The sequence below is a fragment of the Solenopsis invicta genome, chromosome 8, assembly GCF_016802725.1.
Source record: "Solenopsis invicta isolate M01_SB chromosome 8, UNIL_Sinv_3.0, whole genome shotgun sequence".
Lineage (NCBI taxonomy): Eukaryota > Metazoa > Arthropoda > Insecta > Hymenoptera > Formicidae > Solenopsis > Solenopsis invicta.
In genome coordinates this window covers 22,866,519-22,879,727 of record NC_052671.1, presented here as the reverse complement: position 1 = coordinate 22,879,727, position 13,209 = coordinate 22,866,519, and the positions used below count along the sequence as shown (strand labels likewise).

Genomic DNA, 13,209 nt, shown 5'->3' with positions numbered 1-13,209 from the left:
TATTGCTAATGCAGACTCAGAGCCGTAAACAAATTGTGTACCGTACAAAGAAGTATTAACAAGGGAAACGTCAAATTAAGTTTTAAAAATTAATTCTCTGTACAAACTAATTTAATATTTATATATATATCTAGCATCAATTGCGTGTACTCGCTTTTACCAGATTTAATTTTGTTTTAAAACAAGTACTCTATATTAATTTAAAGAAATTGTGTTATAAAATTTGAAAACATTGATTAAAAAACTGTTTATTTCTCAAAGTTATTAAAATCTTTCAGTACCCACAGAATCATATCGAGCACCAGAAACAAAAATAAAAAATGCCCTTTCTAAAAATATTTCAAAAATCATTTAAAAAAATATTCTAATTATAAAAGATTGTTAAATAAAAATATTAAGGGGAAAGGGGCGGTAAAATTCTTTCTGTATAAAAGCGTTAAAGCGTTTTATATGTCAGTGGCGATCCTGAATGTAATATTCATCGTAAAAGTTTTTTTCAGTTTCAATGTCCATGACACACAACAGTTGATTCGAATATAATTTATTTAGTAAATAAATGTTACGAGCAGAAAAGTGTCAAGGTATAAAACATAAAAAAGAAATATCCGTGGAATTTCCTTATTGCGAAAAGAGATTTTTCTTCTGGTCTCTATCGGGTGTATCAAAAATCTGTGATACAATATTCGTACATGTAGAGGAGAAGAGGGTATTATGGCTACTGTCGACAATATGGTTACCCCTATTATCTCCGTTATTAGGTGACGTATTCTAACAATTGCTTATGGAATTATTCGTTTAGTTGCTCGCCGTTTTTTTAGTGATGCTATTATACCAATACATAATGACTAACAATTATTATAAGACATTTTTACTTTTGAGCACTTCTAAACTTTTTCAAGGTACACTTTTAACTTTAATTCAATTAATTACACATACTTCCTCAGTATTCTTAAACTTGAGTGTATTATCACACGAATATATGTACACTCGAGTGTTTTCTTGTTATTTAATTTTTTATTCGGCTGTACACATTTCGAGTTATACAAAGTTAAAACAATAACATGGAATTGTATTAATATGGTTTTTTAAGCAAAATTTTGATATCTAAATATTTCTTCGATAAATCGATTATCATTCTAGAAAGCGGTGTTTAGAGACATTGAAGACATTATTTTATGCTTGTTGTTTAATGTTAATTAGGGATAAAATAATATTTCTAATGAAATTTCTAATGGTATTTCTAAAGTTTCTGAACGCAGGAAAATTCTAAACAATGGAAAATTAAAAATATATAATTTTGTAACAAGGTGCTGTGTTTCTTTTAAACTAAACTAATTTTTTAAAATTATTTTTATGGATAGCCATATTACAACCACATTTTTTTTTTCATTGATTTTGCAGTGCATTAGATTTTGATAAATTACGTCCTAAATAATAAATATTTCATTACTTTGAGTCTAGAATCCGTCAAACAACACTTTGACAAATATAATCGTTCAAGTTTTAATAAAAAATATTAATTATAAACAAAGTTATTCAATAAAATGGAAATGTGTGCCATATTACCCTCTTCTCCTCTAATATCCGTGAGCCAGCATCTACGCATGTTCCCATAATTATTATTGCGTGATTGTATGCGTGTCTTTTGTCTTATGTGTTTGCGCATCGACGCGAGCAGTGTGCCGAATGAACATGTAGATAAAATGTGCACGCAAGCGCGTGACCATGCTTGCCGCTATATGCTCGCTCTATAAATAAATAGGCAATGGACATCTTTAGCGAGAGCTCACACAGCTTCGCTTATACGTTGATTTTCTTTCGTGCTACTGAAAATATCTGAATATTTTTGCACTTTTGAAGATTCGTTGTGCGCCATTCCAATTGATTTTCAAATGTCGAAGCAATACCTTCTACTTCACGTTTCAAAAAAAATGTATTCGGCATAGGCATAGGTATCTATAAAGGCCTTTGAATAAAGATTGAATTTTTTTTTATTTAGATCTTTATTCTCTAAGCAATAAGGAATAAAGCGATGGTCTATGATTTTCAATTATGATTTCAGTTTATGATCTAGATATGAAGCTTTGTTTTTTTGCGACAGATAACTTTAATAAGATCTCAAAAAATTATTTCGTATCATTTTATTTTAAATATACTTAATAAACGTAAAATATACTTTTCTATAGCAAATTATAGTAGAATTTAAAATTCTTTAAATATATTTCTTGCAATAGATAACTCGTGTCATATAAGGCGAGAACATAAAAACATTCTTCGTAGACATTGCAATTAGTTTAATTTCTTTTTATTTATCTTTAATAATGTTTACGATAAAACTTGAGTTTCCATCGATGTAGCTCTTCACCCCTCTCGATCTTTGAGAAATCGCTGTACATTCCGGACCCTCGAGTATTTCGGTGATACGTTGCGTAATGAGATTTGCGTATAGCGCGATGGTCTTAAATGCCGTGCAACAGTGAAAACGGTACGCGCTTTTCTAAAAGAAAAATTTTATGTAATTCCTTCTTCTTCTAATATTTTAAGGTTTGATTACAAGATCGTCGAGAGTGATAAAATATTTGAATTTAAAAATATAAAAAAGTAAAAAAGAAGAAGTGTTGCTATTACTTATTCTTATAAATAAATAAATTTTTATTAATTGCACGCGTTTGTCATTTTTCTGTTATAGAGGTACTAAATGGCATCTGCAACGCTAGCAAGGAGGAGGATAGGCGTCGAAAAGGTACCCGCATAATTTCGCAGTTCACGTTTGCGTAATCATATTTATTTTACTTGTCTCAAGGAAAGCATTTACACTTGCATTTGCACTTTTGATTGTCCACATAAATAATGATCGTTTCCCCATGGAATTTTTATACGCACCTCCGACCCTATACCCTAAATTCTTATATATTGGGTCTTGGCGAATCTGAGCGGATATTAAATATTGTTCGCTGGGTTTTGTTCCCAGGTACAGGATACCATGAACTATATAATGGTGTTGTCTGCAATGATACGATCCTTGCGACAGGTGTCTTCAGCTCCAAAGAGCTTTGGATGCTTTCAAAAGGTACGACGCTACATTTCTCACAGATTCGAGTTCTCCTGATAATCGCACATCAACTTGATTTAGTCTCGCGCGGTTTACACGCAATGTACGATTATTGTTCGATAAAGTCTGCACATAGATAGTTTTCTACTACCGGATTCAACATTTGCTCAAAATGTTTCACGTACGCGGCGATTCCTCTGTTTCGGATGCTTTCGAAAGGTGACGAACAGCTTAATGCGAAAAAACCTTTTGAAAGCATCCTGATAGTTGCAAACATTAATTTTTTTTTTTGAAAAAAAAAGAAAAAAAAAGAAAATGTAAAAATTGTTATTTTTCTGTAAGAGGAATATAATATCTCGAGGTAAGTTTACAATGAAAAGCTTTCAACGTTGTGACGGGTCGTTACCCCTTTGGAAAGGTTATACGCGAGCTCTCGGCGTGGATTCATCATTGGCAATCTCAATAATAACAAACGGGTCTGAATGGCAATACGCCATTCGTTGGAAATCGGGGATGGTTCAAGCAAAAACTACCGCTTCTCTTGGATAACTCGATTGAATTTTATGTTTGGTAATTTCTTTTAGACGTGAGCGTGTTAAGAACAAGGATATAATTCGTCAACTATAATACCGATTATTTATTCGCACGTCTTTATTTTATTTCGTAGTAATATTTTTCATACGTGCATTTATTACGTGTATTATACATAGCTCGATAACTGAGAGAATTGCAACCTAACAATTTTTGCGAATATTTCTTAGAATGTTTCATTTTACGTTTATTAAAAATATCAGAAAAATGATTGAATTTTCCTTCTTCTCCTCCTCCTCCTCTCCCACCTCTCTCTTTCTCTCTCTCTCTCTCTATCTCTTTTTCTTGTTGTTTTCTTGTTTTTTGCGCGGAAGCATTCGTTTTCGCGCGAACGTGATCGCGGAGTGCAAAGAAAACGCATGACACACGTACGAGCGTGCTAGGAACCGTAGCTTCTAATGTGTGTCTGGTTTCAGCGTCCATACTGCATGACCTCAGCGACATGCAGCCTCAAATAAACGCGATCAAAATAGAGCACCCGCCGTACTACTGCAGCAGCTACACCCCACCATCCGCAGCTACGACCGCGGATCACGTTCAGCCAGCGGCTAGCTTCAGTGAGTTTCAAAATCTGCCTTTGCCCTTATTTTTAGTAGACAGAGTCGGGGTCGAGCGGTAGTCGCGGCGTAACACGCTTTCGTCCGTGTCCGAGGCTCGCTAAACTAGTTCACGTCGTATAAGCAGAAAGAATTCGCGGCAAGGAGGGGAGAAGGGAGGATGAGCGCGGAAATTATTTGTTATCATATACGTAGACGTTCCTCCGTGCGTCGATATTGTCGATTTCGTCTCAAAACGATGGAAATCTTTATTCTCGCTATTTTATCTGGTCTTGGTTACCATGGTGTAAGAATACTAGGTGTATCGTTGCGCATAATGGCTGCCGTAGATGGGAATAGCCAATCAAAATTGGTCACAAATACAACCGCGAAATTTAACATTAAGCCTTGTGTACCAATAAAGAAACTTCTAAAATAAATTGGTTTTTATAAATTGGCTGTTCTTCTCTTTATATTTTGCGTTAGCAACAATACGAGCGTTCATAAAACTTATATTTAAATTAGTTTTTGTAATGCATTATAATTGAATAATAAAAAATAAAATAAAAAATTATACTGTGGCACTTAAAAAGAAACATTTTAATTTACTGTTCCGTATAAAAAAAAATTTAAATTAAATTTAAAAAATATTAATTATAATTTCGGTAAGGTGAAAGAAAGTAATTTTACAGAATTTACATTAAATAATGCCAATTTTGTATGTAGTCTTTTATTAGTTATTAATTTTTATATTCGTTTCATTCCTTTGGCAAGCTTCAAGCCATTGCTTACAAATGTCAGATTCTTTAGGGAATCTAAAAAATTTAAATTGTGTTTTATATACACCGTCTGTGCGACTTTCACAATTCTTGACGTCGGCATAATAAAAACGCTTTGTGGCAACTTTCTTTTACAAAAAAAAATTCTAAATTTTAGTTCTTAATTATGGCACTTGAATTAGCCACGACCGCCACGACTGTTAGTAGCCATATTGCTTTTTAACATTTGTGACCAATTCTAATTGGCCAATTCTATGAACTACTGCGCATCCATGGGAATGATACACCTAGTATTCTTACACCATGTTGGTTAAGATGTAAGAAAACAGGTGGAACATTGTATAGGGTGTTGCAGATACATTTAGGACGCACAACTGGTTGCATACGGCAGACTGCCAGGGGCAGTTGTCATTAATGAAATTTAATTATTTAATTTTTTGTTTGAGAATTGTTGGAGAAATAATTGTAGGAATTTTATGTTTAATTCAAATAGATATAAAAAGATTAGTAGCTTATTTGTCTGTAGTTCATATGAATATAATATTATGTGCTTTAATAACTATGTATAAATTAAGTATTTTAGTTAGATATGTTATGATGATTTCTCATGGATTATGTTCTTTAGGATCATTTTAGATAGTAAATTTATTTTATAGACGGAGTGAAAGACTTGTTAGATTTGTTAATTTTTAATAAGGGAATAATAAGAAAAATATCTTTTGTAATAATTTGGTGATTTTTATTGTGTGTGGCTAATTTTTCTTTTCCTTTTTCATTAAATTTTTTTAGAGAGTTAATGATTTTAATGACTATTTTTTACATGACAAATTTCATTACGCCTAATTAGTTGTGCGTCCTAAATGTATCTGCAACACCCTGTACACGATGATAGCAATCATTATTGATACAGCCAATCAAATTTGGGTCCAAATGCATCTGCGAAATTCAAATACGTATAGCTCCTGTCTTTTTCTTTTTCTCTTTATGATGTATGATAAATCGATAAAACATAGTTACCAAGAAATTTTTCTCCAAAATTTTTTGGGTTTTGTTTTTATTACAGAGAAATTTGAATGCTAAAAAGTATAGAGAAACTTTTAGTAGAGAAAAATAATAAAGATCTATTTTTACTCTCCCAAGACTCCCCAGTGATAATAATAATAGTCAACAAAAATCAAATTTGTTAAAAAAACCAGCAACTGTAATAAAACTACGTAAGTCACAAGTTTACTAGAAAATCTTGTTATGTATACCACCTTGTTTTTCAATATCTCAAACTCAAAACTAATTGGCGAACTATTGCACATCCAAGAGAATATTACACCTGTTTTATTACATCATGATCCGTCTTCTAGCTCGCAAACATCTGCAAATCGGATGCTATATGTCATGATGATCCTATTATTATTTTGCTGCGATTATGAAGTTTCGTATCTTCGGATTATTTTCAGCACTACCGCTTTACTTCTGACGAATAATTCTTTTTCAGCATACTTATCCTGATATGAATGTTAGATTGATGGCCAGGGCAAAAAAAAAGAAAGATGAAGTTACATGCGTGTTGTAAATTGTCTTGCGTTATAATCGGTTATATTGAATTGATCTGTTATACAGGGTGTTCGATAATGGTTGTACCCACGTTTTACCATAGGAGCATGACTTACCGACGGATATATATTTCTAACATATTATTGTATTAAAAATTACAAATGCGTGATCCTATGGTAAAACGTGGAGATAACTATTATTGAACATCCTGTATATCTTATTAAAATTCATTGAACGTTTACGGATCACTCAAAGTTTCAATTTCCGTAGATCACTGAGGTCATGATCGCTTGGAAAACTCAAATAGCAAAGTTCCGTTTATCGATGATATAACGCATTACTATTTTTTTTTTTTTTTTCATGTTATTAACGATATAATTTTTACTCCCGACTGCTGTCAACCAAAGATGATTGGCATAACGGATCGAGTATTCGCTTTATCAAGATCGAAGCTTTGTTATCTTTATTTTCACTACATAGTTTTCTATTATCAACTTTCGCATATGAGCTTCTTATTAATCAAATTTGATTTAAATCGTATAATTATCATTAATTATTTAATGATAATTATACGATTTAAATCAAATTTGTTAATTTTGTTAATAAAAGCGGATAAATGATATTAATTCGTCTATACATTTTCTCATTGACGCTGTCGAATAAGTAGCAAATTGATTAGCATATGATATGCATTGAAAGCATCGATACAGGGAACAATAGTATTATTCTGTCATTGAAAACGTAAAAATGATGGTAAAGTCATGTATTTTTGACGTCGAAATATAACATTGCATACCTGTAATAAATGATTGAACGTTATTTTAAATGTTATATTCGTCATACAAATGATTAATTCATGATGTCAAATAGACGATATCTTGATGTCCGGATTACTTCAATTAGTCATGAGAAACGATAATATCAGCGAATGTTTTTGAGACATTAAGAGAAAGTGAAAGTGAGAACGGACAAGTAAGGACAATATTGAAGAGAATGATGTTAAAAAAGACAGTTAAAAGATAAAGATGAGTTACGTTGTAATAAGCGTTAATCCTATTCAGCAAAATAGAGGACAGTGTCAATTGCCGAACAGATACACGAAATTTATAGTCGAAATAAAGTGATCGTTTTATTGAGCATACACGCAGAAAAATTCTAGCGATAAGCATATCTGGATCATTGCCAACTGCATTTCCGTGATATCTTTCTTTATTTTTGTTTTTATCGGTTATACGTGTTCCTTTATATTAACGATGGCGTGTGGAGCATGCAATCCACATATTACTCACAAATTAATAACAATGTCATAAGTTAATAATAATGATTATTTCTATGACCATAAAATATCATAAGAACATTAAATGAAGCACTTGCAGTTGCGTTGAAAGGAACAACACAATCTGAACTTTATATTTATGATCGCGTTTTGTTTTCTTTTTACTTAATGTTTCATTGACAGATCTTCCATACGTCATTTGGAAGTTGATCCATGTCGACCCACATATTATTTTGTGCGCAGGTCCACCACCAGTTCATCAATTAATAAGGAACGATAAGACTGAAAAACCGCCAACAGTCACGGTTTCGAGCGCACCGACGTTTTCGTCGGTCCTCAGACCGGAAGACGGACATCGTGGTATAGAATCTCCGCATTCGCAAACGGGTATGTACTCACCACACAGTTTTCGCCGATTTTCGAACTTACAAATTATTTTTCTCTCAACGTTGCGAATCACTCAAATCTGGCTGCTATCCGGTGATTCGAAGGGATGGACAAGGCATCTGCAAATGTATATTCTAATACTATGAATAATTTACTGTAATTTCTATTGAAATTAGGCGATAAACTTTTTCCAACGATACATTTTTTATAGATCAGATTTTTTTTAAAATAACAGATTTCCTAATATGGACTTCAAATGTTGGTGATATACGCATTAGCCACATTTTGAAACGTTACGCGCGCTCGTTAGAAATATGGAAATAAAACAATTGTGAATTTTTTGACAATTTTTGTGATTTAATGAAACTATTTTAATTTGATGAAACAGATTTGTCGAATTACGGAAATAGACTATTGTACACGGCACTTAGCAGTATATAAAACGAACGAAAACTTTGAAAACATTATTAAATGTCGTTTAAAGAGTTTATGATACATAAATCTGCTTTATTAAGTTAATTGTATGACTGTTTCACTGGTGAGAAAAGTTAGAGGTTTATGTACATTTCAATCACCTTTATATATTCCTTTGCATATAATAATTTATAAGCTAATTAACTTAAAAATTACGATTGTGGTAATAAATAATATTCTTACATCATTTTCAAACAGCCACAGCTAGTGGAAATTGTTTAAATCTATAAGGAATCTTCGATTTAAATGAAGATTGTATGAAGGAAAAGAGTTTCTCTTTTCTAATAGTATAGAATTGAAATTGGAATACGTAGTACATAACGAATAACATATATATACAGGGTGTCCCGTAATGCTTCATAAATATTTCAGGGATTGAAAGAGGATGAAATTTTGAACTAAAAGTTTCTTTGCCCATTTTGGCTCAGATCATTATTTACCGACTTATTAACGGTTAAAGTTGATCAATCAGATTGCGCTCAGCCGAAGCGCCCAGAAGCGTAGCGTGCCGTGGGGCTCCTCGCGCTTACTGTAAACATTCTCCCGATTAAAATGTTATTCTAATTCTTCATATTAATAAATAAATAAATCAATAAATAAATCAATAAATCAATAAATTCGTAGGTGAATAATTAAATAAATAGGTAAATGAGTAAAAATAAATTGCAATTGAAAATTTATCTAATTTTTGAATATTTTTGATTCTTTTTATTATTTATTTATTTATTCGTTTGCTTAATTCAATTATTTAATCCATTTATTCATTAAGTTACTTAATTTTCATGGCTAACCTCGTAGCGATGGGGAAAAATTAACTACAAGATGTTTGTCATGGGTATAAAAGAAGATTATTGGAAAAAAACATTAACAAAATAAATTGTATAATAAATAGTTTGTTAAACATATTTTTCAAAAAAATGTTTTGACATGTATCACGCATGATTATTTTGTTTTATTGTTATAGAAACCGATAAAGCTATCCGTTTTTATTTAAAATTAGATTTATAAAAAACTGTTTAATTTGTTTGAAGAGAAACTGTTTAAAAAATTGCTTGTAAACAATTTATTTTGATTATTTTTTGTTAGCATCTTAATATTGACGTGTAACATACAATTCTACCTTTTTTTTTACAATTCGATCACGTTATAAACATACAATTAAAATTAAAATTTACAAATACGTAATTAATTAAATTCTCAATTGTCACTTTCATCTTTTCGTTACACAGTAAACAATTTTTTGTCAAATTTAACATACATATTTTATTATGTACCAAACAGTAGATTTGAAATGTAAATTCTAAGCTACATTAATAAAAGGCACGTGTCGACATTATTAATGTTAATTTTACTGAAGAAATGTGTTTCCACAATTTGTTTCCAAATTATGTCATTGCTATATTTATTTTATGTTAATTCTTTATATAATATTTGTGTTACTTTTTAACATATGTATGTATCGTGAATTCAATTAACAAAAAAAATTAGGTTAACTGTTTGGTACATAATAAAATATGTATGTTAAATCTTACAAAACATTGTTTACTATGTAACGAAAAGATGAAAGTGACAATTGAGAATTTAATTAATTACGTATTCGTAAATTTTAATTGTACGTTTAATTTTAATTGTACGTTTATAACGTGATCGAATTGTAAAAAAAAAGGTAGAATTGTATGTTACACGTCAATATTAAGATGCTAACAAAAAGTAATCAAAATAAATTGTTTACAAGCAATTTGTTAAACAGTTTCTCTTCAAACAAATTAAACAGTTTTTTATAAATCTAATTTTAAATAAAAACGGATAGCTTTATCGGTTTCTATAACAATAAAACAAAATAATCATGTGTGATACATGTCAAAACATTTTTTTGAAGAATATGTTTAACAAACTATTTATTATACAATTTATTTTGTTAATGTTTTTCTCCAATAATCTTCTTTTATACCCATGACAAACATCTTGTAGTTAATTTTTCCCCATCGCTACGAGGTTAGCCATGGAAATTAAGTAACTTAATGAACAAATGGATTAAATAATTGAATTAAGCAAACGAATAAATAAATAAATGATAAAAAGAATCAAAAATATTCAAAAATTAGATAAATTTTCAATTGCAATTTATTTTTACTCATTTACCTATTTATTTAATTATTCACCTACGAATTTATTGATTTATTGATTTATTTATTGATTTATTTATTTATTAATATGAAGAATTAGAATAACATTTTAATCGGGAGAATGTTTACAGTAAGCGCGAGGAGCCCCACGGCACGCTACGCTTCTGGGCGCTTCGGCTGAGCGCAATCTGATTGATCAACTTTAACCGTTAATAAGTCGGTAAATAATGATCTGAGCCAAAATGGGCAAAGAAACTTTTAGTTCAAAATTTCATCCTCTTTCAATCCCTGAAATATTTATGAAGCATTACGGGACATCCTGTATATATATATATATATATATATATATATATATATATATATATATATATATAATACAGGGTGTTTTAGAAATAGTTGGCCAAACTTTAAAAGCATTCCACTCATTGTAAGGATGAAAAAAAAGTCATACAAACATGAGTTCGGAAATGCTTCTTTTCCAAGTTATTATTTTTTATTGACTTTACAGAAATTGCTGGAAATGATTTCCGAAATTTTCTTCTTCGACCGATTTTTCTTCCACCTACACTTAATGGTAACAACTACAGACAATTTTTGGAAACGCAACTCCCTATATTAGAAGACATTTCACTACAGATACGCAATCAAATGTGGTTCAGGCATGATGGAGCTCCAGCACATTTCAGCCGCATTGCTCGAGAGTTCCTGAATAATAATTACATCAATAGATGGATTGGTAGAGGAAGACCCATCACTTGACCACTTGCGCATTCTCCCGATTTGAACCCTTTGGATTTTTACTTATGGGGACATCTTAAGACTCTCGTGTATAATACTCCTGTTGCTACTGTGGAAGTACTCCGAAATCATATTATCGCTGCGTTTGAAAAAATACGAAATATTCCGGGAATTTTTGAACGTCTTGATAATCCGTGCGACGTCGATGCAAAGCATGCATTGATGCGGAAGGAAATCATTTCCAGCAATTTCTGTAAAATAAAAAAAACGATTATAACTTGGAAAGGAGCAATTCCGAACTCATGTTCATATGACTTTTTCTCATCTTTACAATGAGTGGAATATGCTCTTAAAGTTTGGTCAACTATTTCTAAAACACCCTGTATGTATAATATATAATATATAATGTATAATGTACAATGTACAATGCATAATGTATAGTATATAATGTATAATGTACGATATATGATATATGATATGATATATGATATGTGATATGATATATGATATATGATATGATATATGATATGATATATGATATATGATATATGATATACAATATACGTAATATATAATATATTATATACATTATATACAGGGTGATTATTAATGATTGTACCCACATTTTATCACAGGAGCATGATTTTCTGACGGATATGTATTTCTAACATATTATTATATTAGAAATTACAAATGCGTCGGGAAATCATGCTCCTATGGTACAAAGTGGGTACAACTATTAATAATCACCTGTATGTATATATATTGTGTTAATAAATAATATAATTCTGTAGAGGTGTTTTTTCATAAGCACTAGAGTTTTGTATAATTTCGGCCACGATTTAAAACGAGAATTCAAGTGCGACATCAATTTTTTTTGCACCATCAAACCGCGATTTTTTAAAATCAAGGTACAGTGTTACCCCGTAAGACACGATTTTAGAATTCTTTTATTATTTTCTTCCTTTTCCCTTTTTCCTCTCTCTATGTCTTCCTCCTTTCTACGTGCAAGAATCGAGGATGCATGTTTGATGACCACTTTTAACTACCTAATACTTATAAATGCGTTTAACAGAACTTACAATAGTTATGCTTTCAGTATGCTTAAAGTTGAGTGTGGAGAATCAAAATTAACATCTTGTCAGTCACTAATTACCGCATGCATCTCAATTACAGAGAAGTGATATTATTGAGAAGCGATAAGCGATAGGTTACATGCTACTTTATGAGTAAATGTATACAGGAGTTTATCTGATAAAAAGTTTGCCACGTTTTTCTCAAAGACGGTGAAAGATAAGGGAAAGATCTATTCAATCAACAAATATTTTTCAAAATATTTTTGAAACATTGTTTTAAAAATGTTGAAAATAATGGGTTAGGTTTCCTTATTTTTTATAAAAGAAAAAACATTATTTTTACACAAAAAAAAATTTTTTTATGTTTGGAAAACATTTATTTTAACATTTGAAAAAATGTTTTTTAATATAAAATAAATTAATAATAACAAACATTTTGAAGAATAATTAATTATATTATTAAAATAGATTTTATTGATTAATATCACATTCCAAAACACATAACAATATGATAAACAAAAAGAAATTCTTCGGAATTCTTTTTCGGAGTTTTTCCTCAAGAATTTTATTTTATTTTATTTTTTTGAAGTTTCTAAGCAATCCATTCAAGCCAAGACAGCCAATTA

The 13,209-nt window shown here is 30.5% G+C and overlaps 1 protein-coding gene across 7 annotated transcripts in view; it reads left to right on the top strand.

Moving 5' to 3' along the window:
- The window catches only part of LOC105200587 (nuclear factor 1 X-type), an 89,959-nt gene that overhangs the window by 22,341 nt on the left and 54,409 nt on the right, over positions 1-13,209 (top strand). For 5 of the 7 annotated variants that reach the window (XM_026138987.2, XM_039452296.1, XM_026138990.2 and 2 more), the window contains 4 exons: positions 2,690-2,743; positions 2,972-3,070; positions 4,060-4,200; positions 8,026-8,169. In XM_026138987.2, the coding sequence (XP_025994772.1) occupies positions 2,690-2,743; positions 2,972-3,070; positions 4,060-4,200; positions 8,026-8,169 (438 nt within the window). The remainder of the gene's footprint in view (positions 1-2,689; positions 2,744-2,971; positions 3,071-4,059; positions 4,201-8,025; positions 8,170-13,209) is intronic. The other 2 variants (XM_026138988.2, XM_026138992.2) reach the window with 2 other exon arrangements.